The sequence below is a fragment of the Denticeps clupeoides genome, chromosome 14, assembly GCF_900700375.1.
Source record: "Denticeps clupeoides chromosome 14, fDenClu1.1, whole genome shotgun sequence".
NCBI classification, from domain to species: Eukaryota; Metazoa; Chordata; class Actinopteri; order Clupeiformes; family Denticipitidae; genus Denticeps; species Denticeps clupeoides.
This window is the reverse complement of record NC_041720.1, coordinates 4,245,055-4,272,554: the sequence shown is the minus strand read 5'-3', so window position 1 is coordinate 4,272,554 and position 27,500 is coordinate 4,245,055. Positions and strand designations below refer to the sequence as shown.

The following is a 27,500-nucleotide window of genomic DNA, read 5'->3' as shown; positions in this document are numbered from 1 at the left end:
ACACACAATCCAGCGAATCGGTGAGTCGACAGGAGAAAATTGCGTTTTTTTTTTTTCCAGAGCTGAATCTAGTCCGGACCGAGTCCAGCCCTGAAACGGCACCACGGTCTACCATGTTATTTACATAGGGGCAGGCCACCTGACACAAAGGCTATTTACACAAGGGCTCGCCGCATGCACTGCATCATGGGAGTCGCAGTCCCACGGAGCTCAAGGCTTCACGAGCTGCGAGGATAAAAAAAAGAAAAAAAAAAAAAAGAAATGCGAGCGGTGGGGAGAAGTAGGGGGGGGGGGGAACAGATCCAGCGAGGCGCTGCTCGAGGTTAAATGTTCACACCGAAACACGCACACACACGAAAAAAAAAAAAAAACCCCCAAAGAGATCAAATTCTGTACATCTGTATTGAAATCGCTTTCTCCCCCTGAGCGACAGCGGCGCAGTTGCATAAAGGGTCAGGTCCCTCGTTTCAACAGTGTGTGTGTGTGTGTGTGTGTGTGTGTTCGTGACGTAGCTTCCTGTCTTGTTTTTGGCTGCCAGCATCTCCTAAATGTTCAAGTACTTTTGGCAAATATACAAAAAAAGATAGCTTATTGTTTTTGCTCAGTAAAAATTGGGACTCCAACCTACGTCCGCCCGCCCGTCTGTGCGCTGACTGCTAATACTGAGCGCCAGTCGTGGCCGCTGCGGCCTCGCCGGCGTGAGGACGGGGCCCCGCGCTGGACAGTTAGCACCTGGCGCGGCCCCCGAGAAGAAGAGCAGCCGCGTTCCCGCCTAAAAAAAAACCCAAATGCAGTCTGGAGCAGTCCCCGGACTCGTTTAACACTTGCGTTTGTCTAAAGTGCTCGGTTCGCCTTGTACTTTGACTGGTTTGCCTCACATCAACGTCGGTAACGTGCGAGATGGGCAAGAGAGAGACACTGACCAATCAGAGCGCAGCGACAGCTCGTGAAACGGACCAATCGGAACACAGCAGGAACTCGGCACTTAAGCAAAATAAAAAATAAAAAAAAAAACAGATCCTTTTCATCGTAAGGGTCGTTTATGGACCCTGTCCCCTCCCCCGCGGCCCCCGGTTGTCCTCGCGTTGAAGGACAAGACACACACACACGAAGCACAAACAACAGCGACGTCTCCTGCGGGACAACAATAATTAATCACCGTGGGCTTTAACTACCACTAAAGAAATCGAAAAGGAAAGAGGCTACATCATTACAACCACAAACTCCTGAGTGCTCATCTCTGGTTTTAACGTTTTACACGGTGTGTGTCTGTGTGTGATTTGCGTGTGCGTGTGTGTGGCATGTGATCGGGTTGGGCCGTTGGTTAATATCACTCCTCGCATGGAGGAGCGGGACAGGAAGTGTTGTCTCAACAGAAGGAAAAACAGGCGAGGGGGGGGGAAGCCTTCGGGGGAAACACATCGCTAAAGGTCACACGATCACATCATCACTTCCGTTTTTTTTTTTGTTTTTTTCTACAGGTACATCACTACTGTTACATCATTCAGAAATGCCCCTCTTGCACCCAGTTCGTCCCGCCTGTACGCTCCCACGGCGCCTTGGGATGTTCATACGTCGGAGGTCTCGTGACTGGGCACAGGGTGTGAGTGTGTTTGGCATTACAGGAGGCGGGGCCAATGTTCTGGAAGGTAACGTGTTCTGTAAACAGACTTGATGGGGTCGCGGCGATGACGGAAGGTTTGGCGGAGGACGGCATGAATCGATTCGGATGAGTTTTCAGCTCCTGCACCGTCTGTCCGTCTTCACCTGAAATGAAATGGAAGAAAAGAGAAGGAGTCGGTGGTGTGAAAGCCTATGCTTTTATTGATAATACAGTCTCCTGAAGTCCGTGCCAATCCAAGATAATCTTTTTTTTTTAAGTTAAAGGTGCAACGAGTACGATTTTCCCATCTGGTCATATGAACACTCCAGCTCACAAGGGGGCGGTATTTCACCAAATACCAGGAAACACCAAAAAAAAAAAAAAAACCTGCTGGTATGCTAGGGTTTGGATTAATGCTGGTCACTTCACACCCAGTCAGAGACAGTTTAGACACACAGCGTGCCTCAATTTGACCGTTTTACAGTCTCCGGCTGTAGCTTTTGCGTCACAAAGCAGTGCCACGTTATTAAATCTGTTTGTCCATTTTTATCTGGAGGGGCCATGTTTTGAAAAAAAACAATTACAGCATAGGTCAGAGTGCAAAGGACTAATTGGAACCCCAGAAAACAAAGGACACACTTGCTGGCTGCACTTAAAGGACCCCCCCCCTAATTGGGACAACTTTGTCAAATGCCTACAGGCTCCTCCCATCTTAAACTTTGTCTCTAGAAACATCATTAAAGTTTCTCTTCTGGGTTTGGGAAATATTTACATGGCAACAAAAAGCGCTGCGCGGGTATGTAGTTCCTCACTACCAAGATATCACACACGCCTATGAACCAGAAGACCACAAAGTCACAGGTTCGAGCCCCACTTACGACCATTGTGTCCCCGAGCAAGACACGTAGCCCTGAGTGTCTCCAGGGCGGCACTGTCCCTGTAACTACTGATTGTAAGTCGCTCTGGATTTTATGAGTCGGCTGCATGTACCTGTTGGGCCTTCTCACCCGGGCACCCAGCTCTGGCTCGTGCTCTTGGCCTCGTTGAAGTTCCCAGTGGTGACAGGGTTGAGGTTGACATTTTGGGTGGAGATGAGCGCGTCGAAGTTAAAGTCCAGACTGTCGGCGTCCATCAGGTCGCTGTGGATGATGGAGTCCACGTCGCACTCCAGGCTCCCGTTGAACATGTCCAGGTCCAGATCGGAGGGCAGCTGATCCGGAGTCAGAGCCATTCCGCCACCGTTCACCCCTGGGAACAGGGGTGCGTACGAGTCGTTCAGGTGTTGGAGGTGCTGTTTGGCGGAGGCCAGATTGTTGGCGTCGTTGGCTAGGGTGAGCGGCCCGTTGCTGTGCAGGGCCTTCTGCAGCGCCGCCCGGTTCTGCTGGTGGTTCTGGTGGCGGTTCTGGAGCAGATTCGCACCCTGGCTGCTGCCATTGAGCCCAGAGCTGAACGATGACATCATGGGGTCACTGCGAAGCAGCAGGCTGCTGAGGCGGTTGCGGGGGTTCTGGGAGGTGAGGGCGGAGCTGGTCTGTGAGATGAGAGGGTCGGACTGGGTCATCATCACGTCGCTGTGTGAACCCAGGGGGTCAGAGTTGAGCAGCTCCTGCAGCGTGGCGTTGCCAAAACACGAAGTGCTGGAGAAGGACGTCTGCTTGTTCTCCTGGATGGTCTGCATGGGAGACTGCCGCAGGCTCCCACTGGACGGGCCGAACAGGGAGTTCCCAAACGAAGCGCTCCCCCCATTCCCGCTGTTCCCAGTAGGAGCGGAAGAGGGGCTGGCCGAGGAGGATGGCGCTGAGCTCTTGGATCCGAAGGAGAACGTCCCGGCGCTTCTCTGGCCACTCTGCCCACCTTGAGTGGAGGACGTGACGATGGTGATGTTATCCATGATGTCATCCAGAAGATGATCGGTTAGCCCATCGTTGAGGTTCATAGTTCCGGCAAGATCCGCCAGCCGTGGCAGCTCTCCGGGCCCTCCGGGTTTGGAGGACGAGGAGGAGGACGAAGGAGGGGAGAGACTGCTGGGACTGGAGTAGAGCATTGGGGATAGAGGCGGGCCCAGCTCATCATCAGGAACATCGTCCAGCTCGTGATTGGCCAGGATGGGCGACAGGCGTCCACTGAGCGTGCTGGCGTTAGAATTCGTCCTGGACCGGAAGTCGGTCCAGCAGGAGTCGAGCTCGTCGCTGCTGCGTGACGTCGGACTGCCGGGCCACTTGGACAGCCCTCCCGAGGCGGCGCTCTCCGGCGCCCCCTCCTGGCCCGCGGCCGCTTGTAGCGCCGCCTTCTTCTTGGCCGCGCGGCCTCGGGCGCTCTTGGCGTACTTATTTCCGTTGTCCATGGAGACCGCCCGACGCCGAGGTGCCTTGCCCCCCCTACCTCCTTCGGGGTTCAGCATCCACCAGGAGCTCTTCCCCGTTCCCTCGTTCTGGACGCGAACGAAGCGGCTGTGCAGGGACAGGTTGTGTCGGATGGAGTTCTGTTTGAACAGAAGAGAAGAATTTGATCAACGGCCGGTTTTAAATGCTCGCAATGTTCCCGCAAATTACACGAAATCTAAACAGGAATTAAGCGAATGAGGTCACGGAGGGAGGCGTTGCACGCGGCAGGCCACGCCCTTCCTGTTATTAAGAGCGAGGAATCAAGTCTCCTCCCACGTCCCACTGCTGATTAACTGAACTAAACACACACACACACACACACACTCGGCTGCAGCTGCAGAGAAATGAGCCGTCCCCACTGCTACAAGTGTGTGTGTGTGTGTGTGTTATAAGACAAGAGATACTGTTTTCTTCTTTCAGCTCCTCCAGAGATCTGATCTGATGTGTGTGTGTGTTTTTTTGTGTGTGTAACAATGCATAAAAGTGTTTAACAAGAAAATAAATGTAAATATGTTTGTGGGCGGATGGAGTCACGTAGTACTACTACTGTCTGTATGTGTACATGGTGTGTGTGTGTGTGTGTGTGTGTGTGTGTGTGTGTGTGTGTGTGTGTGTGTGTGTGTGTGTGTGCGTGTGCGTGCACACTAACTGAGAACCCAGCTGCAGTGTGGCTCGGGAACACAGAGGCCTTTTTGTCCGTCAGGAACATGTGGTTACAATCCATCAGTGTCAACAGGCGAGTAAGGAATCCACTCTCTCTCTCTCTCTCACACACACACACACGACCTATACATGTCAACACACAGCATAGTAGTAGATCTACAAAAAAAAACAAAAGCAGCGTCAAAATTTTAATCCCGAAAGTTAAACTGTCAACACCTTGAGCCCCGAACCTTTCGTTTAACTAAATTCCGAAAACACTAGTACTAGTACACGCTCACACTAGTACTACGTGGAAACTGGTAGAAGTCGGTGACACACACACACACACACACACACACGCAAACACTACGAAGGGTAAACGTGCAAATGAGTCTGCAGACGCTATAAAATCCACATCATGTGACACAACCTTACCCTGAAACCTAAACAGTAAAATATTTGTAGTAAAGAGTGTAAAATATCTGTAGTAAAGTCAGTAAAATATCTGTAGTAAAGTGTGTAAAAATATCTGTAGTAAAGTGAGTAAAATATCTGTAGTAAAGTGAGTAAAATATCTGTAGTAAAGTGAGTAAAATATCTGTAGTAAAATGAGTAAAATATCTGTAGTAAAGTGAGTAAAATACCTGTAGTAAAGTGTGTAAAATATCTGTAGTAAAGTGAGTAAAATATCTGTAGTAAAGTGAGTAAAATACCTGTAGTAAAGTGTGTAAAATATCTGTAGTAAAGTGAGTAAAATATCTGTAGTAAAGTGAGTAAAATATCTGTAGTAAAGTGAGTAAAATATCTGTAGTAAAGTGAGTAAAATACCTGTAGTAAAGTGTGTAAAATATCTGTAGTAAAGTGAGTAAAATATCTGTAGTAAAGTGAGTAAAATATCTGTAGTAAAGTGAGTAAAATATCTGTAGTAAAGTGAGTAAAGTGAGTAAAATATCTGTAGTAAAGTGAGTAAAATATCTGTAGTAAAGTGAATAAAATATCTGTAGTAAAATGAGTAAAATATCTGTAGTAAAGTGAGTAAAGTGAGTAAAATATCTGTAGTAAAGTCAGTAAAATATCTGTAGTAAAGTGTGTAAAATATCTGTAGTAAAGTGAGTAAAATATCTGTAGTAAAGTGAGTAAAATATCTGTAGTAAAGTCAGTAAAATACCTGTAGTAAAGTGTGTAAAATACCTGTAGTAAAGTGTGTAAAATATCTGTAGTAAAGTCAGTAAAATACCTGTAGTAAAGTGTGTAAAATATCTGTAGTAAAGTCAGTAAAATATCTGTAGTAAAGTGAGTAAAATATCTGTAGTAAAGTGAGTAAAATATCTGTAGTAAAGTGAGTAAAATATCTGTAGTAAAGTGTGTAAAATATCTGTAGTAAAGTGAGTAAAATATCTGTAGTAAAGTGTGTAAAATACCTGTAGTAAAGTGTGTAAAATATCTGTAGTAAAGTGAGTAAAATATCTGTAGTAAAGTGAGTAAAATATCTGTAGTAAAGTGTGTAAAATATCTGTAGTAAAGTGAGTAAAATATCTGTAGTAAAGTGAGTAAAATATCTGTAGTAAAGTGTGTAAAATATCTGTAGTAAAGTGAGTAAAATATCTGTAGTAAAGTGAGTAAAATATCTGTAGTAAAGTGAGTAAAGTGAGTAAAATATCTGTAGTAAAGTGTCTGTGTTATGTGTCCACTGTCATGAGAAAGAGATGCCACTACACCAGGGTCACGGAGGTTGAAACGGCCAGAGGTCATGACTGGGGCCGAGAGGTCATTATTACCTGCGCCGCGGCCCACGGTTGGACGTGGTTAAACGGCCGCAGTCGAGTGGGAGATGTGCCCGTGTGTGTAAGACGCTGGGAGAGTCCAGTTATAATGTTACACACACTGGCTGCACGAACCCGCACCCGAGCGTACACTGGACAAGAGCAGTGTGTGTCTGTGTGTGTGTGTGTGTGTTCTGCAGTGAGATGGCCTCATTGTGTGTTTTTGCAAGCAGCCCTTCAGTGATGAAAATGACTTCATCTGTGATGGAAAACGCTGGGTTCCCTAGAGGAGTGCCTACAAGGTGACTAAATCCTACACACACGTGCACACACGAGTGTAAACGGTAGTGCGCGTTCAGATAAGGTGTAGAATAAATCTGAAAACTGGAACAAGAAGTTGAGGAATAAGGGAAAGTGTGTGTGTGTGTGTGGAAGGGGGTTCATTGACATTATGAGGTGCTTTATAAATAAACTCCAGCCAGGAGCTGATACAGCAAAGGAGTTATTTATGTACACACACACGCACACACACACACACAAAACACACACATTCCCAGCTGCTGTGTGCTCTGGAGAGCGTAGAGAACATTCCATTCCCCCAAATGTGTGCTTTCCGGCCAGTGCAGGGTGACTCTGTGTGTGTGTGTGTGTGTGTGTGTGTGTATGTATGTTTCTTCTTCTTTTACTTTCCACCTGACTCCAAATTCATTTCGACCAGCTTAATTAAGACTTTATCATCATTAATGAACATCACTTGTACTGCACAACACACACACACACACACACACACACACACACACACGGCTCTAAGCTGCTCTTTTAGCGTAGCATAATGGCCCATGTTGAAATTTCCCCCTTGTTTACTCTCCTAAGGCGGGGTGTGGCGGGGGGATTGGAAGACCCGGCCCGCTCCATTTAACCAATCAAACAGCGCCACTACAGTCACGCACCAGTGGGTCAGTGTGTTGTGTTGTGTGTCACTGGCTGGTCACATAGACTGTGTGTGTGTGTGTGTGTGTACAATGTGCGACAGAGACGCTGTGTACAGATACCTGCTTTATAAATAACACACACAGCCTCGGTAGCCCACAAAATAAACACACGCGCTGTGACCCAGCGCGCATGGGTACCGTACATGGCAGCATGGTCAAAAAGTGGGCGGAGTCTGTGCCTGGTCTTGTTTACCTGCTAGACGAACGTGTGTGTGTGTGTGTGTGTGTGTGTGTGTGCGCATGCACGCTCCACAGGAAGTGCTAAATGTCCATTTCTGCTGTTAGATTAGTTGCTGCGATAGAACAGATGTGTTGCATGTTTCCCATGTGTGAGTGATGATGACAACACACACACACACACACACAGCCAGGTTCGCACTACCTAGCATAGCTAATCAGTGACGTGTAGCCAGACGCTACACAACCTTTAACCCCCGAGATGTGAAAAGCGACACAGGAAATGACGCAACAAATCGGTGGTTTTAAAAACCGGCTGACCGATCGCTCGCCTGCACAATGATCAACTCTGAAGAACCCGAAAAATGATGTTCGAGATCCCCCGTTGGCTGTAGCTCACGTAGCTCCGCTGCGGCCTCAAAACCCCGTAGCCTGAGCGTGATTTAAGGCAAATGGACATTTGGCACAGTTGTTACCATTCGAAAGAGTTATTAGAAGTAGTAAAAGTAAACCGCACAACCAAACGTGTCCGCTGCATTTCAACCATCGCCCTTGGCGAGCAGTGGGCAGGCCCAGTGGCACCTCGGCGGCCCGCGATTCGAACCGGCAACCTTCCGATTACGGGGCCGCCAGTAGTAGTAATAGTAGAAGCGGTAAACAGGCCGTTTATTTTTACGCCACCGTCCCCGGTGGGGGTGGGAAGGAAACCGTACACACGGATGCTCGGGGTATGTTTAGAAAGGACATGTAGGGGCCTTATTTTGTTTGCTGGGCACATGCCCCTGAGTCTATTCCGGATTTTAACACTTTCCTGGGACGTAATAGTGTGTGTGTGTGTGTGTGTGTCTCACAGCTGGATCAAATTAAACCGGGGCTGTGGGTTAAATCACAGCAGTGCGTAGTGTATTTTCTTAAAGAGTCTCCACACCCATTTGTGTAGGGTACGGCACACATATACAGTATATAGGCAACACACACACACACACACACATCCCCTCAAGAGAAAACCAGGAGAGTATACAGTATATAGGCAACACACACACACACACACACATCCCCTCAAGAGAAAAACCAGGAGAGAGGCCCGGAGAGGAAAAGAGTACAGACTGCCAGCTTCGCTCTCCCTGCTGAAGAGTTCACGTGACAGCACTCGAGCAAAGGTCAAAGTTCACGGGGGTCACCCCTACTGGCACCACTGCCGTCACTTTTAACAATTCGGCCTCCTCTGCTGCGGGTGTGACTGTGTGTGTGTGTGTGTGTCGCTGACTTCAGCGTTTTCTCGGAGGTCAATTCTGCCCCGTTGAGCAAGAGGCGGCGATAAAGCGGCTGAACTCTAATCTGCCACACACACACACACACACACACACACACACACACACACACACGTAGGTAGAGGCAGTGTGTGTGTGTGTGTGTGTGTTAGAGTGGATAACAGCGGTGGCGTGTTGGGAGGGGTTCTGCCATCAGCCGATCCGTCCTCCACGCACAGACGCTTCCTGCGCTGACACACAACTTCCTGCTTCGGAAGACGCCAACACACACACGCGCGCGTTTTTTCATTTACCGGAGTCGGACTGGTCATGTGACACGACGAACCGGCCACGATACGGTGCACTTTACAAATGCTACCTGATCACCGGTAACGTGTAGAGTCGTTACTGTAACACACACTCAGCTGACTTCATTTCACCTATGAATGCTGTGTGTGTGTGTGTGTGTGTGTGTGTGTGCGTGCGTGCCTTCGTCTGCTGAAAGGACAGAACAGGCTGTTCTCCTCCTTTCTTCTCCTCCTCCTCCTCCTCCAGCGCGCTGTTCAGTTTGTTCTCTCAGCCACGCGGCGCCCTACCGACAGGCATGACGAAACTCGGCGAAACCCGCGCGTGCGCTCACACACACACACACACACACACACACACACACACACGCCGGCCCTCTGCGGCGGAACGCACAGCGCCGCTGCGACGACGGGTCGTGTGCGAGCACGGAGTGTGTTCTCTGACATCTCAAACGGCTCCTGGTTTGTCCGTGTGTGTGTGTGTGTGTGTGTGTGCGTGTGTGAGTGTTTGGCACTGAGCCGAATCTCTCGTGGAGAGACGGGGCCCCGACTCACGGAGACGAACCCCTCTGCTTGTTCTCATTAAAATGGGGGTGTGCAGGGTACATACACCCAACACACACACACACACACACACACACAGCAAGTACGCAGCGATATAAAGGAACTGGAAAGAGTGTGTGTGCGTGTGTCCATGTGTCTGCGGGAGCTTCAATCTGAGCTTTAGACAGACTCAAAGGACCAGAAAATCCAGAATTACAGCCCTTCACACACACACACACACACACACACACACACACACAATGAAATTCCTAGAACTAAGCAGACTGGAGGGGAGATGGGTAAATGTGTGTGTGTGTGCGTGTGTGTGTGTTCTGACCTCATTCGCTTAAAAAGCGGTAAAGGTGTCAACACACTTGGAACCCTCCCCACCTTCGGCACACACACTCTCGGAGAGGAGAGGTGAAGAGCGGGGCATCGTGGGAAGGGCCACGCTGTGCCGGTCACCATGGCGACGGCGGATTCGCCCGCCGGCGTAACGGCGTCGCGCCCGAGAGGCGAGCGCGGAACAGCGAGGACGGACGGCCGCGCGTGTCGTTCTGTGTTACGGGGGGGGGGGGGGGGCGTGTTCCCGCGCCCATCCCCCGCTCCTCGGCTCCGCTCGCCCCGCGGTCGGAGGGAGGGAGCTGGACGTCCGCCAGTGCATCTGACCGCAAGGTTCACACACACACACACACACACACACACACACACACACACTGACCTAGATACTCTGCTCAGCTCTGATTGAGTGCCGGCGACCACCGCGGCCAATCGGATGCGGGGGTGGAGTGCGCGGCAGCCAATGGCGTTAGGCGGTCTGCGAGGAGCGGAGCGAGTCTCCGTACAGTTTTCGGTTTCAGAGAGAGAGAGAGAGAGAGCGAGAGAGGGGGGGGGGGGAGACCGAGACATGTACATCATTTAAATGTTCATATTTCCACAGGCCCACGAACTCCCCGTAATCTCCACATCTCCACATCCGTATAATCTACTAATCTGTTCTCTAAAGAAAGAAAACGGAATCCATCCGCGTATCTACGTAATCTACGTCTGGGCGTGTATATCATTCCTCGCTCGCTTTCAAATTCGCTTCATCCGGTCGACATCATTCATAAACCTAAACCTGGTGTGTGTGTGTGATTAATGAGAGTGTGTGTGTGTGTGTGTGTGTGTGTGTGTGTGTTCACACACGGGTCACAGCCCAGTCACTGCGGGAGCCAATCAGGGCATCTGGCGATGACATCACTGCATCTGATCGGATACAGGAGACGGACGGACGTCTCCTTTCCGTCTCCTCGACTGGAGGACATTGTCTCTACTAAAACTCCCGCTTGTCTCGCTAATCTCGCTCGACCGCGCACATCAGGAGGCGGCGCTCACATGATGCGGTCACCTGACGGGTCTCCAGCCTCCCGCGGTCCGCGCCGCAGCACACGCCCACACGACACAACAGCATGTGAAAACACATGACACACACACACACACACACACCGCATTCGGACGGCCGAACACGTGTTTACATTACTCGGGAACATCTTTGTCGTGCGTCTGCGTGCGTGCAGGACGCCCCGCCTGCTTTTCCAGGAAGGAGCAGGAGGCGGGACCATCGGGGAGCGTTGGCTCCGACGGGGACGGAGAACGAGGGGAGAAGAGACGGAGAGACGAGCCGAGGAGGGAGAGAGAGAGAGAGAGAGAGAGAGAGAGAGAGAGGGAAGCACACTGACCCATATTTACTGCTGCATACCGGCGCGCACACAGCGGCGCGCAGCACCACAGATGCATTGTGGGTAGCGACGCCAGGGGCTATATTTGCACTAACACCCCTCCCCCCCCCCCAGCCGCCTCTTTTTCACGCAGACGTGAACGTTCTCCGTCTCCCACACGTAGGAGTGGAGCTCACTCACACACACACACACACACACACACACTGTGTATTAATCAGGCTAAAAGCCTCGCGGTGGCGACGCCACCGCAGCAGCCCGCTCCTGTCGGACCGGCCGTCCCTCGCCGCGCTCTCTGTCCGTCCGCAGCGCTGCATGAATAATGCAGCCCTTCTGCTCCGGTGTGACGCCGGGTTCCCCGCGACCCGTAAACGGAACCGAACGAGGGCGGGGCTACAGCCACAACCGTGGACACCTGCGCCGGGCGGGTTTTCTCCTAAACATTCGGCATCGGTGGGTAAATCCGATAAAAACCTGGCGTGAAATGTCAAGGTGATTGTCACAGTGACACACTGCAGCGCACGGTGACACAACGAAACGTGTCCTCTGCTTTTAACCCATCGTCCTTGGTGAGCAGTGTGTGGGGACGAAGCGCAGTGGCGCCAATTCGGCCGAACCGCCACAACCGCAGGTAAAAAGTGAGCAGGGGAACGTAGTGCAGTACTGCTGAGTGGACAAGATGAGTACAGGGTCCCATACCCGTCTTCAGAATTTACAGAAATAAACACATATTAAAAAAACACGACTGTCTCGGGTCACTTTCACGGCATTTGCCAGACACCCTTATCCTAGCTGTTAAGGCCACTTCCCCGTAATCAGAAGGTTGCCGGTTCGAATCCCGGTCCGCCAAGGTGCCACTGAGCAAAGCGCCGTCCCCACACACTGCTCACTCAGGGTGATGGGTTAAATGCAGAGGACAAATTTCACTGTGTGCTGTGCTGCTGTGTATCACATGTGACAATCACTTCACTTTATCCAGAGCGACTTACAATCAGTAGTTACAGGGACAGTCCCCCCCCCCGGAGACACTCAGGGTTAAGTCTCTTGCTCAGGGACACAATGGTAGTAAGTGGGGTTTGAACCTGTGACTTTGTGCTCCTCTGGTTCGTAGGCAAGTGCGTTACCCACTAGGCCACGCCCTGGAATAGAGAACGGACAGCCGGACGCGCACTAGAACCATGACACGCAAGGGTGGTGGTAGCCTGGTGGGTAAGACATTCGCCTATGAACCAGAAGACCCAGGTTCAAATCCCACTTACTACCACTGTGTCCCTGAGCAAGACACTTAACCCTAAGTTTCTCCAGGGGGGGACTGTCCCTGTTGTAAAATGCTCTGGATAAGGTCGTCCGGTAAATGCCGTAAATGGTGTTACGTCCCGCGGTCATGTGATGTGTTGTCCGTGTTCTCTGTCTCGCTTGTGTTTTCCTTTTTGTAGGAGGAGCCTGTAATTTCCGGGACTCCTCCCACGCCTGACGCTGATTTGCGCTCCTGTTAATGACGGCGTGGGTCTGCTGAGACGAGAGGGGAGAGGATGGGGGGGAAATACGCCAGACCGATGCCCTGTTGACCGTAGTCTACCCCGCGCTTTTTCACGGCCCGACTGCTTTGTTGTCTCGTGCACTTTTTCCCCCTTATTAAAATGACATCGTTAAAATGTCTGTGGCGTCTCCCTCCCGCTTCCTGGTTGTTTACTTTCCTGACGTAACCCGCGGGCAGCACCGGGTACAGTGAGTGCACCCGGGCAATAGCTAGAGTTTTGCAGTGTGGGCGTGGCTGAGGTCAGAGTGGGTGGGGCAGGACGGATCAGAACGGCGGTTTATGAAACGAGTGTCAGTGTGTGTGTTTTTTTCTGGGTTCTCTGGTGTCATATAGGGCACAGGTGTGTCAACAACACACACACACACACACTGTAAAAGCAGCAGTACAGTGTGTGTGTGTGTGTGTGTGTATACTGGTATCAATGCTCTGAGCTCCTCCCAGCAACCGCACAAGAAATCCGAACGGCATAATCCACCCTAATCCACCCTAATCTGGGCCGCTGGTCTAATCCCGCCCCTTAAAGGTGAGTCTGAAAGGAGGCGCTGCGTCACGGCAACAAGTGCGTCACCTGGCCGAGCACAGGGACGGATGAGATTTTTTAAGTGAACTCAAACGGGACTCTGTGTGTGTGTGTGTGTGTGTGTGTGTGTGTGCGCGTGTGTTTATCAGCAGGGTCCCTGTTCAAAACACCGTGACCTTATCTGGCCGGGTGGAAGCGTCTCTGCAGGGGCGTGGTCTCTTATCGAACCGCACACCACTGTCACCTCCTCACCAATCACCGGTCTCCGCAGTTTTGCCCTCAGTTGCCATAGCAACACACCTGTGCCACCCCCCCATCACCACCCAGCACACACAATCTGACTGATAACATCACACACACACACACACACACACACACACACACACACACTCAAAGCGAATGTTCAGAGCCACGATTCACCAACATCCAAAGGCAAGTCACAACTACAGGGTCTACTGAAACACACACACACACACACTGGTACCGGGCAAAGAATGGCACAGTTTCACCCTCTGTGATCTCAACATGACATATGAGGAGTCATGGCAACAAGGAGCCAATCAGAGAGCAGTGCACGAGGGACTGTAATTAAAGAGACGGACAGAGGAGTAAAATGAAAAGATAGAGAAGAATAAAAATGGGGATGAAGACAAGAAAGTAACACACACACACACACACACACTGAAGCAGCCCGCTGTAACCGAAGTCGTTCTGTGTCAGGTTTCCTGTCTGGAACGGGTGCTGGTGTGACAGGCACAGTCTGAAATGTTCTGTTTGTCGGTGGGGTCGACACTTTTTTTTTTTTTTATTTTTTATCAACCGCATTCCAACGAACAAGGGGAGGATGAACAGATGCAGAGCCGAGGCTGGAGAAGTACAAACTCAGAAAGTTCAAATATCACAATATATCCCTGGTTTTCTCTTTACACAGGAGCGTGTGTAGAGAATAAAGTGTTATTACAGAATTTAAAACATATACTTACTTGAAAAGCGGCATAAAATGCAACTATACTGTGTTTGTGTGTGTATATATATATATATGTATATATATACACACACACAGTATAGTTGCATTTTATGACACTTTTCAACACACACACACACATATATATATATATATGTTGTTGTTATTATTATTTTCTTAATAACCACCAAACCCAGCGCCCTTATTCATGCCTCCACTAGGATCTTCAAGGCTAAAATTCCAGCACGCCATCCTGCATGCACTCCTGCAAGGTCATTATTAATTAATTTCACTAATGTTCTGGAGGAATCCGCTCGCTTTGGACTGAGTGACGAGTAGAGGGGATTTAAGCCACTGTCCAGCGGGACGGTGACGTGGGCGAGGGCTCGCGGACGTCGGCGGCCCACAATGCACCGGGGCCGCGTCGGCCCACGTCCTCCGCAAACAAGAAAACCACCCACAAACTTGAAAGCAGACCAGTCGAGCACGACGACAGCACATAACACAGAGTGTGTGTGTGTGTGTGTTAGGTTTAAAAGGGGGATTTTAAAGTCTTGTTACACAGCGGTACTTACACAGTTATAAAACACACGTTACACGCGTATTACACTCAGTGTGTGTGTGTGTGTATATATACTCAGGAACAGGCCTGTCCCGTTCAGAGCGGGAGCGGCTGGGCGTGTTACATAACACTGAGGACAAAGTTCACTGGATCGCAGCCAGGCAGCTTCTCAACACACACACACACACGCGGTGGCAGAATTACTGACCGTCATCAGCGGCTATTTCTGGGCGCCGCGGCCTGGCGGCGAAACCGGACGTGGCCGGCCTGTGGGGCATGGTCAACGGTGCCCCCCCCCGTAGACGGACCTGAGGTAGATGGACGCCGGCCTCGGGTCAGTGTGGTGACCCGCGGCCTCCACTTTTGCTGACCTTTGCCCTTTGTTTTCTCCCCACCCCGTGCCCCTGACATTCCCTTTGAAGACAGTCTGGTCCACCCACCCCCCCATTCATAGAAGAGATGTGTGTGTGTGTGTGTGTGTGTGTGTGTAACCCCGCCATATTCACACCCCGTGCTGAACCCGTTTAACCCCTGAGTTCCGGCGGACGGTCACGTGACCCGAGTCAGCACATCTGCTTTGTGTGGCTTTGTTGTGATGACGACATTGACCCCCCCCGTCCCCCCGTCCCTCACCTTCCAGCCCGCGGAGCTGTTGCTGTCGCCCTTGTCTTTGAAGTAGGGGACGCTGCGGACCATCCAGTCGTAGATCTGCGACAGCGTCAGCCGCTTGTCGGGGGAGCTCTCGATGGCCTTGGTGATCAGGTCCGCGTACGACAGGTTCCCCCACGCGTTCCTGCGGGACGAGGACTTCCGGGGGGTCTGCTGCTGGCTCGGCGCCCCGGCGGGCTGGCCGCTGCTGGCGGCGTCCGGGGACGGCGCGGGCGGCGGGGACCCTCCGCCGTCCTGCGCCGCGGCGCCCGCCGCTCCGGGGCTCCCCTGGTCCCCCGCGCCCGCGGCGTTGACGGCCATCGCGCCGTCCTCCTCGTCATCCTCCTCCTCCGGGATGATTTCCGCGTCCGCGGGTTCCGGCTTCACCGCGGTGGACTCCGGCAGCGGCCAGGTGCAGGATCGCGGCCGCTTCTGCGGCTCGAAGTCCGGGTCGATGGCGACGTCCAGCGTCGGGAGCGCGTCCGCGGCCACGCCGTCCGCCATCGCGTGTCGGTGTGCGGTGCAGCTCGGTCGTTCGGGCAGGCGGAGCAGCCGAGCCGTCACGGGCGCATCCCGTCAAAAAAAAAACACCACGGCGGGGCAGGGAATAAACGGGACAAAAAAAAAGAGGGTCTGCGTCCTAAAAAACGCGTCCACGCACCGTCCGCCGCAGCGCGCGCATCCCCGTCCCGGAGCCACCGGGCTCACTCCGCGCGGTCCATCCCCGCCGCTCCTCCCTCGGGCTCGTCGGTTCGGCGGAGCGCTCCTGTCCTCTCCGCGGTCCGCGCGCCGTCGCTCTGCGCGCGCGAACCGGGGCTTAAAGCCCAATCCCGCGGCGCGCGCTCACGCGGCCCGGAGGTCCGCCCCCCCCACCCCCCCCGCGCCTATTTAAAGGGACACAGACATGCCGGGACATGCGGCGACCTGCCCGAGCTCCGAAGATCGCGATCGGTTCCCGAGCGCGATCGGTTCATCGTCGTGATTTTCGTTACTTTCTGTCAGATTTCATTGAAATATATATATTAAAAAAGCACGTGTTTGCTTTGTTTTTATTTCGATTTTTTGTTGTTGTTGTTACAGTGCGTCCCCTCGCGGCGTCAGACCTCTGATGGCATCTCGCGCTCTGCGCCATTTTTATTCGCTCCCCGGAGCTGCCAATCAAGCTCGCCGGACACGCCCACTTCGCGCGAGTCCCGGTCCCGCGGACGCATGACGTCACCGCCGAACGGCGATTTAATTTCATTGGGATTTACTGGTCGTACGTAGGTGTTTTGTAGGTGCATGTGTTGTTTTTTTCCCCCCGCTTTTTGTTGCGGGGATTCGTTCCTCAGTTCTCCTCTTCTTCTCGTTTCCGTCCTGCAGGACCCTCCGCCCACCCACCCGTCTTTGTTTCTCCTCCAGAACGCGCTCCGCGTTCATGTGACGCGAAGGAATGCACGTTCACGTTGCGTCAGTGAGAACATACGCTACTACTACTACTACTACTACTCATAATAAAAATAACAAGAAGAAGAAGAACAAAAAGTAGATTAGCAACCGAAGAATAAACAGTATTAGTAATGCACATTAGGAAGATTTATTTTCTGACCACATGACTGTCCGAGCTGGGGAGGCATGATCACGTGACCGCGGTGGACACCATAAAGGGATGGAGAACGGGGGACCCTCACCCTGAAACTGGACACTGCGTCCTAATCCCCCCCCCCCCCCGCACCTCCAGAGCCCCTCCCCCTCCCTTTGTTCCGTGCTGGGGGCCGACCTTTACTGCTGCAGTGTCGCTGACGTCATCACGCTGTTCAGCTCATTTTCTTTTTCAATTAAAAATGCAGGCGCTTTGTGGTCGGACGGGTGGACTAGGTCTTCCTGGAGCCTTGGCTGGCGACATTATTGGAACCCACGTTCCACTTGCACCACGTGACCTTCCCTTTTCAAACCTTGACGTGGTCAGAGGCTGATGGTCAGTCATGTGGCGTTGCTGCCACCGTGTGGTGAAGAGACGGAATCAGGTAGAATCAAGTAAGTTGTCGTCAGTTCAGCTGAATGTGATGTCAACGTAAATACAAACAATAACCACTGTCCTGAAATTGGGCCCGAGCTCTCAAATAAAGATATATATAATTACAATAAAGATCTGAGGGGGGGGGGGAATAAATAAATAAATAGACAAACTTCAAGCATAAATATAAACTTAAAAGAGACATAAGTGGCCTATCCAACAAGGCTTTGAACTGGTCTCCATCTTCTTTCAAAGATGTGAGTCTTCAACTGCAGTTGTGCTGTCAACTGTTCCATTAAATATAACCGTCTGTTTTTTTGCATCCACTGTGAGATCGTGGGTGGTTCAGGTTTCAACCCAGAAGTTGTTATCATTTTTCTTGCAGCCATTAGTAGGAGATGTAGCAAAGTTTTCTGAACCTTGGACAGATAATCCGGGAATTTGTCCAGTAGACACGTTAAAGGGTCCCAGGAAAGATTCACTTTAAGGAGCCTGAATGTGATGTTTGATTTGATGTTTCCTCTACCTGCATACCAATGACTAGTGTTGCAGCCAAGACCGTCTAAACCAAGACCAAGACATTGCAGAGACCGGAGGGTATCAAGACCAAGACCCACTAAGGTGAGACCAAGGCCAAGACTGAAAATCAACATCACAATACTCAGATCAAAAGTAGAGAAAAAAGGCGTTGCTGTAAAGTGTCATTCATGTTATCTTTTCAATTGTATTGTCCATATGCCCATATGTCTCTTATTTAAACCTTGCCAAGGGAAAGAGTTGGAATGTGCCAGAAAGATGTTGAAATGAAGTATCTTATACCAGGGACAGAGGCTATGAATATGGCTATGAAGCGATCCCTTGCTTTGAATTGAAGGCAGTGGACATTTGGCTCTCAAATGTTCAGTGACGCTCTCAAATACATTTTCTTCTAGCAAATTCATCAAATTAACATTAGTAAGACAGTGCTGGTTCACTGCTCTACGGTTGAAGACTTACCAAAGGGTAGTGTACGGGGACCCTAAATTACCATGAACTGGAAAAAATTATACGTTTATATGTTAATAATTTACTCCTTACCGAATTGTATTTGGCACATTGATTCATATGGCAATTTAAATCCTTTTTTCCTACAAAACAAGCAGTGACCCAGGAGTTATTGGGGGCAGTTTTATAGAAGCTAAACAACTGTCCAAAACGTAATGCCACAATAACTTGTGCTCACTGGATAGAAGGTACTGTCCAAAAAATAGATGCTTCTTACTGGTTGAATTTGAATTGAGGCACGTAATAAATAATGATACTGTGCTGTTAGGATGCGCTGTTTTCTCTTTCTTTCCCGATCCCATTGGGCCAGCTACCAGTCTCGAGAACTCCAACAGTGGCTGTATTAATGTACATTTATGCAATTTATCAAACACCCTTACATAGAGTGACTTTATCTAGAGTTACAGGCACAGTCCCCGCTGGAGACTTTCAGGGTTAAGTATCTCAGGTGATGTTTGAACCGGTGACTTTTTTATATTAATTAATGACAGGTCAATAACTTCACTTGGTAGAAGTCATGTTATTGAAAGTCAATCTCTGCAATAATACGGCTCAGTTCATCAACCGCGTCATCACACGATTCCTCAAATGGTGACATCTCTGTTTGCAAGGGACATGGCCAAAAATCTATGCTGGGTGAATTCCCGTGATCTTCAGGCCTCAGGGTAAAGCACTGATACACAAAGAAGAAACATAATACAGAAATGCCGTCATCTTCTCTCGCCAAAACCATTTTAAAATGGAGTTGTTTTATGTCAGGCAATTGTTTATTGTTTATTATCACAAAAACAACTTTTGAACGATAGCGTAGGTGACAATGAAATTTGTGTAAATTAGTTTTAATCCAGTGACGCAGTTGGACAGTTGGTCCGTGACCGAACTGGTTGGTTAACTTCTTTCTTCATATTAACCAGTTTTTGATGAGAGTTGCTACACTTATTCATAGCAACATATTATTTTGTGAAGTACTACATACACGTATTTCAGTTTTATTAGCATAAAATGTATTAACATTTATTAACATAGATCTATGATATACTAACTGGTCCTGGGTGGGGCTGAAATAACTGCATGTTAACATAATATCTTTGCTAAAGCAGTAATTAAAGTGAGTAACAATGTCATTATTCGTTTCAGTGATCAGACCCTTGATCAAATATCATGTCAAATTGTTTTGGTGTTTAATTTCATGCAGCCTATTGCTTTTAATTTCTCTATGATGTCTTCATGGTAAGTCTACCTATCATGTATGTTTTATCCTACAAGGTAACTTATAACATATTTTTTAGCTTCCAGCCTTACCTTTACGTCTTCAGTAGCTTTACCGTGCAGGTATGGTAATTCATTAGAAGAGTTAGATGAAGTTAAGGCCTCTGGTTTCTAATGCTCATATCAGTTGAGCAGAGGTTAGGGAACTAGTAGACTTAACAAACTCACCCATGAACCAAAAAGGCCGCAAGCTCATGGATTTGCATTTTGAATTGTTGCAGGCCGAGGTTTTATTACAACCAGCCAGAAGGGGGCACGAACGAGCCAGCATTCAGCATTGTGTGTGTGTGTGTGTGTGTGTGTGTGTGTGTGTGTGAGAATAATCTACAGAGTTCCTCTGAATGTTGAGTTTGATGATTTTCGGTTAGGCTGAAAATCACACATTATTTTTTTTTTTACAGCAGAAACTGAACCGAGGGGGATTACACCGACGCTCTCATCATTCATAACCTGCTGGCAGCCATGAACATTTCAATGAGAAGGTAATTGATCACTTTGCCTCGTCAAAAGAGACGGATCCACGATTCCAGCATGAACGTGTAATGTAATTTTACTGGTGAATCGTGTGATTGCACTCGTCATATCTCACAATCGCTGTACTGAAGGTGTATACACAGCCTCAGAGCAATTACGGCAAGCCAATTTAAACAAAGTAAAGTATTTAATTCGTATTAACCTAAAGAGGTTACTGTTCTATCCAGATATTCATATTAGACGTAAATAATAATCCGCTATACCGTACATTTTGATTCAGAAGCACTGTTACGTGGATAACAGAAGCTTCCAGCAGAAGGAGTGAACAGAGGGTTGAGGTTGACATTCTGCCTAAAACGGAGATGTATTCATTAACTATTTATGAACCATTTTTACTCTCCAAGGGCCATCATCTATCCCATTAACACCAGATGCATCCATGTGTATTACCAAACAACATTCAAATATAGAAAATCAATCGAAGGACAATATTTCCTATTTTATTTTTATTGCGTAGGGTGGTAGCCTAGTGGGCAAAACCAGAAAACCCAGGTTCAAACCCCATTGTGTCCCTGAGCATCGTGTCTCCAGGTGGACTGTCCCTGAAACTACCGATTGTAAGTTGCTCTGGATAAGGGTGTCTGATAAATAACATAAATTAAATGTGTCACCACTTCATATTAATGTTTTCACCCCCACATTGTTAAGCACCTTGTATTGATATCTGAAGGTGCTATATTAATAAAGTCTGATCGATTGATTATGAACAGTTGGTTCTAGCTGTGGTTCTTGTTGTTCTTTGGTTCCTATCACTCAACAAGGCCAGTTCCTTTTGTTTCTTCTGTTTCTGGATCTGCTCATCTGTCCAGATGTTCCCGCTGTTCTCCGTTCGTGTTAAATCTGCCATTTTCCGCAATGGAAGCGGAGAACAGTCCCTTTTCTCCCTCCTCCTTGAACCGGGGCGTAATTAGTAATTCTCCCGGCTGTCAACTTCTCTTCTCCCCCGTCCGAGCGGCGCATGATAACAGGCTGCCAGGCTGCCGAGCGGCGCAGGACAAAAAGACGGTGACAAAAAACAGCGGCTCGTCAGACCCCGGGGTCACCGGCGGCGTCCCACTCGCTCGCCCCCCTCCTCTAATCACACGTACCGAGTGACAGACGCCGGGGCGCGGGGACAGTCGGGCAGAGAGACGGAAACACAATCAGGCCGGAACTCGTCCCCTCGCGATATTTATAATCAGCGGCGCTGCGGCTCTCGGGGATCATCGCATGATTACAGCCTCTGAGCGTTTCATTAAAAAAAAAAAAACTCATCACACACACAGAACTTTAGTGCAACTTCTGAAACACGGTGTGTGTGTGTGTGTGTGTAGGAGAGAGAGAGAGGACACTAGTGTCCTCAGGATATGCATATATACTAAATAACTGAATAAAACTCGATGGGCGTTGGGCCCCGGAATCGTAGAAACTCTGTAGGATATCTGTGAAGATCGTTTTTTGGGGTGACTTATGCAATAAACTAGACCAGAAAACGTACCCTCGCCAACGAGCACCGTGCTCATCACATTCGGTGCCAGATGTTTCCTTGCACAGTTTGGTGGAGCTACGTTTGTACCTCTGTAGACATGCATTATAGGACAACAGGACACGTGACTGTTCCATCAACCCATAAAACAATTATTTTATTGTTACATTAATGCCATTACTCTGTGTAATTGCTGCTATTTTTTTTTTTTTACTTTCTTTTATCGCTGTATGTTATCCTGTTACGTTTAATGCCGGTGTACTACTAATAGAAACTGAATTTCCAGTGGGAGCCTCGCCGAGGGACTAATAAAGTTTTACCTGTCAGGCTAGGAGGAGATTGCAGCCATTTAACAGCCTGATTTAAGACTCTGGTTGTCTTGCTCAGGGACACAATTGGAGGGACTGAACCGGCAACTTATTTTGCTGTACAGATGCACGTTGTCTTTGGTAGCCGTGGAGCTATCTGAACGCAGACGACACCTAGAAATGAACTCTGCGTGTCAAGCTGAGCGCCTGGGCCAGTCTGGGTGAAGAACTACCTTCACTTCCGATCGATTTATTTCAATTTCAGTGACTAAGACAATAATTACATGTCTTTCCGAATGTCATGCAAACTGAATGTCACATTTTGAAGGAGAACGTTGGTGAACCAGAAACGTCCAGCCAATCGGTTCACACACGCAGCTTTATGCCCCTCCCACAAGTCAGAAGGTCCCTTCTCTCTTCTCCACACTTCAGAACAGAAAGTTGCTTTTAAGTTTTTTCTGAAAAGCGACGGCGCCATTGAAGCATGACAAAAAGCGGCGACGTGAGGGGCTGACAAGCTGTAGCCTCATTACGCCGCAGAAGCTCCGCCCCTCCCCTCTTTGGTTTTGTTGTCCGAAGTGAAGTGAAAGAACGTGGTGCTGATGGGTGGGGGCTGTTATTCATTCATCTGTGTGTCTTACAGCTGAAAGAGAAAAGAGGAGGAGGAGAGAAGGACTAAAGAGCTTAAAACAGTCCAAGACGACTCCTCTTACATCAAAGTGCTTTTTGTGACCACTCTGTGTGTGTGTGTGTGTGTGTGTGTGTGTGTGTGTTCGGGGGTGTAGGCTCTATTTGGTCACAGATTAGGGGAGGGAATATGTGTGTGTGTGGGGGGGTGTAAAATAGGGGTGAGCAACAATGTGAACACGCTAATTACACCTAATTATTCGTTACTTCTGAAGGTCACCAGCTCAGGTCAGAAAGCCTCCAGTTTGTGCGTTTCCCAGGCCCCGCCCACAGCACCAGTAGCACCATCTCCTCTGGTGGGTTCTGGGTCCGAGAGGTGCTAGTGCAGGCAGTTTCTCGGTGGTCGGTGTCAGTGATGAGGGATGTCCAGGACCTGTCCAATGACGAAGGGAAAGGAGACACACGCTGTATGTCAACAGCTGGACACCACTGTCTAATGCCGAACACACGCACACTTGCTGTAAGCCAAGTCTGTGTTGGAGTGTCGGCCTTTATTGCCGAATAACCAACACTGTAATTATCCCACAAAGCGGTGAGAAAAGGAGGAGCAGAAGAGATCGAATGAAGAACATATGAGAGGAAGGAAGAGGAGGAGGGACCAGGCACCGTGTCACGTTACTGTCAAAGTCAAAATGGTGAAACCCGACCTTTACAGTCTTTCTCTGTGTTTTATTCGCTTTTTTAAAAACGTTATTTCACACTTTACTGCCTCCGACCAGCAGAGGGAGCCTTGGGGACAGACTAAGAGATGACAAGAAATGTTCCAGCGGCCGAAAATGTGCCTTCTGCCACTACATGCATGCACGTGTATGCACACGCACAGCTACGAGTCCACTTTTATTTGAGTTCTTTTAAAATAAAATAAAGGCTAATGTTCTGTCACTGACCTAGACCTGTCCTTCATTTCCTGGAAACCTCTGTGAAATATTGTACTACAACTTCCTGCCTTCAGGGATGTGGTGTCCCATCGGTGGCCATTTCATTCATCTAGTCGCGTGTGGAGTGAATAAAGGATAGTTATCTTACATTCTGTCTGGCCCCCTACCTGGGTAGTGAACTAGCAAGTCTGTGTTCCAGTGCAGGGCTGCCAATCCTCACGAATCTCGGGTGACGCTCATACGTTCAGTATCAATTTCCCGTTCTCTCACTCCAAATCCATTCCCTGTCTGTCTGTCCACTCTCTTCACCGGATTAGAGGAAAATGTTGGACACGGCCAATCAGAACACAGCAACGACTACTCGGTGCCGAAGTGAAAGTGGCCAACCGGAGCACATTTTCAATTCGTTGCTGTGAAAAGTGAAAATCCAGAAAATCTTGTCCCGCTGTCCTGACTCCACCTCCTAAATCCTGCCTGGTTTTGCTTAAAGCGTGAGCATTTGAGGTGCGAACCATCAAACGGCAGCGAAACGCCAATCTAATGCAGCTAAAAACCGCGTATGGCGTTCAGAGGCCGTTCATTTCGAAGGTCCGTGTGGACGAGGCCGGACTGTTCTCAGATCAGGCCGCCACGATCACTGCCGGAACTGGAATTCAAGCCGCCGCCAGAAAATGACCAATCAACGGCATTATGATGTAATCGATTATGCTCTGTCCTTTTTATTGATGATTTCACTCCCCTCTGGATATTGAAAGTTGCAGCCCGGCCCTTCTGTCTGGATCATCGGACCCGACACATGTACCGACACACACAAGTGTAAAAGGTGCAGTGGTGTGTAATGTCTCACACAGATCAAATGTGTAAGAATGTGTGTGTGAATGTGTGTGTGTGTGTGTGTTCTCCTGCGAGTGTGTGTTTGCACAGCAAAATACCTGGAAATGATCCAGTGATTATTTATGATGCCCCAACACACACACACACACACACACACACACACACAGGTAATTACCCCAGCAGTGCAGATACCTGTTAACAATGACGCCATTAAATTGCAAAGCAGCTGAGCGGCCGTCGCTGCACTTTGAAATTCAGCAGCGTCTCATTCCAGCCGAGCGGCGGTTCGCTCTCAAAGCCTCGGTCTTTCACTGTCCTCCGTCCACCACGTCTGATCAAAGCTGTGTGTGTGTGTGTGTGTGTGTAACGTCCAGGTAAAAACACATCAAAAAAGCGCGGGTGGAGGGCGGAGGAGGGAGGCGGCGAGTCGGACTTCACCGTCAACAGACGGATGAAAGGAGGACGAGTCCCTGTGAAGCTTCCGAGACGCAGAAACACAGAACCCCCGTGTCACTGATGCTCTTTAGCCCCTAATAACATCGTCCTCCATGTCGGATTGGCTAATAAAGCGGCCACTGATGAAGTGGAGAACGGGAGGGACGGGCGACAAAAGGGACGAGGAGAGGCACAAATTGATTTTTCTTTTTTCCCCGTTTTTCTTTTCACTCCGTCATTGGCTTCACTGGACAGAGAGAAATTCATTACATTCCCAAACAATGAGGACACACAGTGAAACACACACACACACACACACACACATTAGGACTGCTGCATACTCACTAAGGGCCTTCAACTAGCTTTACATAAGGAAAGTATGTCTGAACAGTCAGTTCAGTTCAGATTCCCATTTGCTTGTTCTGATGAGGGTCGTGGACATCTGAACAATTTGTCGTATTCATGCATACAAACACACACACAAACACACACACACACACACACACACAATCAGGTTGCTCAGTGTCACAGAGGCAAAGGTCTCTGTTCCCAATTAGCTGTTGGAAAATGAGAGGGCCTACATCTCCTAGCTTCGATTTTCCTCAAGTACCCAGTGCACACCGTGAAATGTGTCCTCTGCATTTCAACATGTCACCCCCGGGGAGCAGTGTGTGGGGACAGTGCCTTGCTCAATGGGGACCTCAGTTGCACCTTGCCGGTCCAGGATATGAACTTGCAACCTTCAGATTACGAGTCCACTGGGCCACAACTGCCCATTTAATTTACATTTACAGCATTTACCAGATGCCCTTATCCAGAGCGACTTACAATCAGTATTTACAGGGACAGTCCCCCCGTGGAGCAACTTAGGGTTAAGTGTCTTGCTCATGGACACGATGGTAGTAAGTGGGATTTGAACCTGGGTCTTCAACCCAATAGGCCATTTAGATTACAGTTCAGCCATTAGTAAATTTGGAAGTGTTTCGGAACATTTAAACATTTATATAAATTGTAAGTTTTAACTTGATTCTCACAAATATGCCTGTACTGGCCCCCAGTGCTTCAGGGCAGAAACATTTTATATTTTCACACATTTCTTTATGGTGGACTTAAAGACATTATACGTCACTTCATGAGTCCCACCTGCTGCAGACCATAGGAGACCCTTTTGTCATTTTAAAATCAGGAATTGAACACGTATTAAAGATTGAGAGATGTCAGATAGGAACGGAGCCTGAGCAGAAGGGCTTGTGAACTGACAAGTATCATTACAATATTAACGATTTTCTAACCTTGAGGTGTGTCAGTGTTACTGTGCTCTGGTTATGAAGTCAGCTCACTCTCATTGGACAAATCACACCAACGATCCTCAAGTGTGAGGTCAAAGGTAAGCCTTCTCTTACTATTGCCCTGAACGTCAGCCCCCATGCTACAAAATGGGATTTGAGCATAGACGAATATGTCATTTAATGTAGCATTTTTATTGGCTGGGGCGGCCCTCGTCCTAAATTTCCAGCACAGTGCTCAAAAAGACACATCATTTATGAGCCATGATGGAAGACGTTGCCACGACTGATTCGCAATCGTCAAGTTTCATCTGTGACGACCCAAAATATCACATTGTGCATCGGGCATTAGGAAGGAGAAACTGAAGATGGGAAACTGACCGTAAAAAAGTGATTGTGTGTCTTCCTCGGGCCAAACACCTGACTTGTGGATGAATGTTTACTCTGGTTGAGACCTCCTCCCTCTCTGATTGGCCGCTCAGTGCCGTCGTGCCGCTCTTCCGTTTTTTTTTGTCTTCTTCTTCTCATCAATAAAGGGCCCTCCGCTTGTCTTTCATGTGCACGCCGCGACCTTCCATTAGTCCTCTAATTAAAATGAAATGCGCTTCGCTATTAAGTTTTAGCGTGCGCCTTTGTTCTTCGCTGGCGGCCTGAATGTCAGGAAAGCGTTTTTTATGCAACAACATCAACGAGGCCACTTCATGCGAGCGGGCATTAGCGCCGCGCCGCAGAACGGCCGCTCTCCCCCGCCTCTTTATCCCCCGGCCCCGCGCGGGTTTTTAAATGCAACATCACAGTGCTGGTAAATCGAAAAGCGACGCCGGGACAAAGAGTGCGCGAGCGAGACAGAAGGGAGATTAAAGAGTTGCTGCTCTTACGCTGAGCGGGTAGCGTCTCAGACCGGCCCTGCGCTTTGAAGGCCTGTATGTTAAACTGAGCGTTAATGTACCGTGGGTTAAATGGCAGTGTGTGTGTGTGTGTGTGAAGTGAAGTGATTGTCACATGTGATACACAGCAGCACAGCACACGGTGCACACAGTGAAATTTGTCCTCTGCGTTTAACCCATCACCCTGAGTGGGCAGCGGGCGGCCATGACAGGCGCCCGGGGAGCAGTGTGTGGGGACGGTGCTTCGCTCAGTGGCACCTCAGTGG

At 49.3% G+C, this 27,500-nt stretch overlaps 1 protein-coding gene and 1 long non-coding RNA gene across 2 annotated transcripts in view; one reads left to right on the top strand and one right to left on the bottom strand.

The window, feature by feature from the left end:
* The window catches only part of foxo3b (forkhead box O3b), an 18,387-nt gene extending 1,978 nt beyond the window's left edge, over positions 1 to 16,409 (bottom strand). Inside the window, exons 1-3 of the mRNA XM_029002748.1 lie at positions 15,597 to 16,409; positions 2,594 to 4,085; positions 1 to 1,767 (exon numbers count right to left, since the gene is read on the bottom strand). The exon at positions 1 to 1,767 is cut by the window's left edge and continues 1,978 nt beyond it. Of these exons, the coding sequence (XP_028858581.1) occupies positions 2,607 to 4,085; positions 15,597 to 16,115 (1,998 nt within the window). The 5' untranslated portion in view covers positions 16,116 to 16,409 and the 3' untranslated portion in view covers positions 1 to 1,767; positions 2,594 to 2,606. The remainder of the gene's footprint in view (positions 1,768 to 2,593; positions 4,086 to 15,596) is intronic.
* A 1,113-nt stretch (positions 16,410 to 17,522) lies between these two features.
* On the top strand, positions 17,523 to 20,382 carry LOC114763864 (uncharacterized). Its single transcript, XR_003742391.1, has 3 exons — positions 17,523 to 17,627; positions 18,152 to 18,228; positions 20,322 to 20,382. It is a non-coding gene; the product is annotated as an uncharacterized LOC114763864 (long non-coding RNA).
* The last annotated feature ends 7,118 nt before the right edge of the window (positions 20,383 to 27,500 follow it).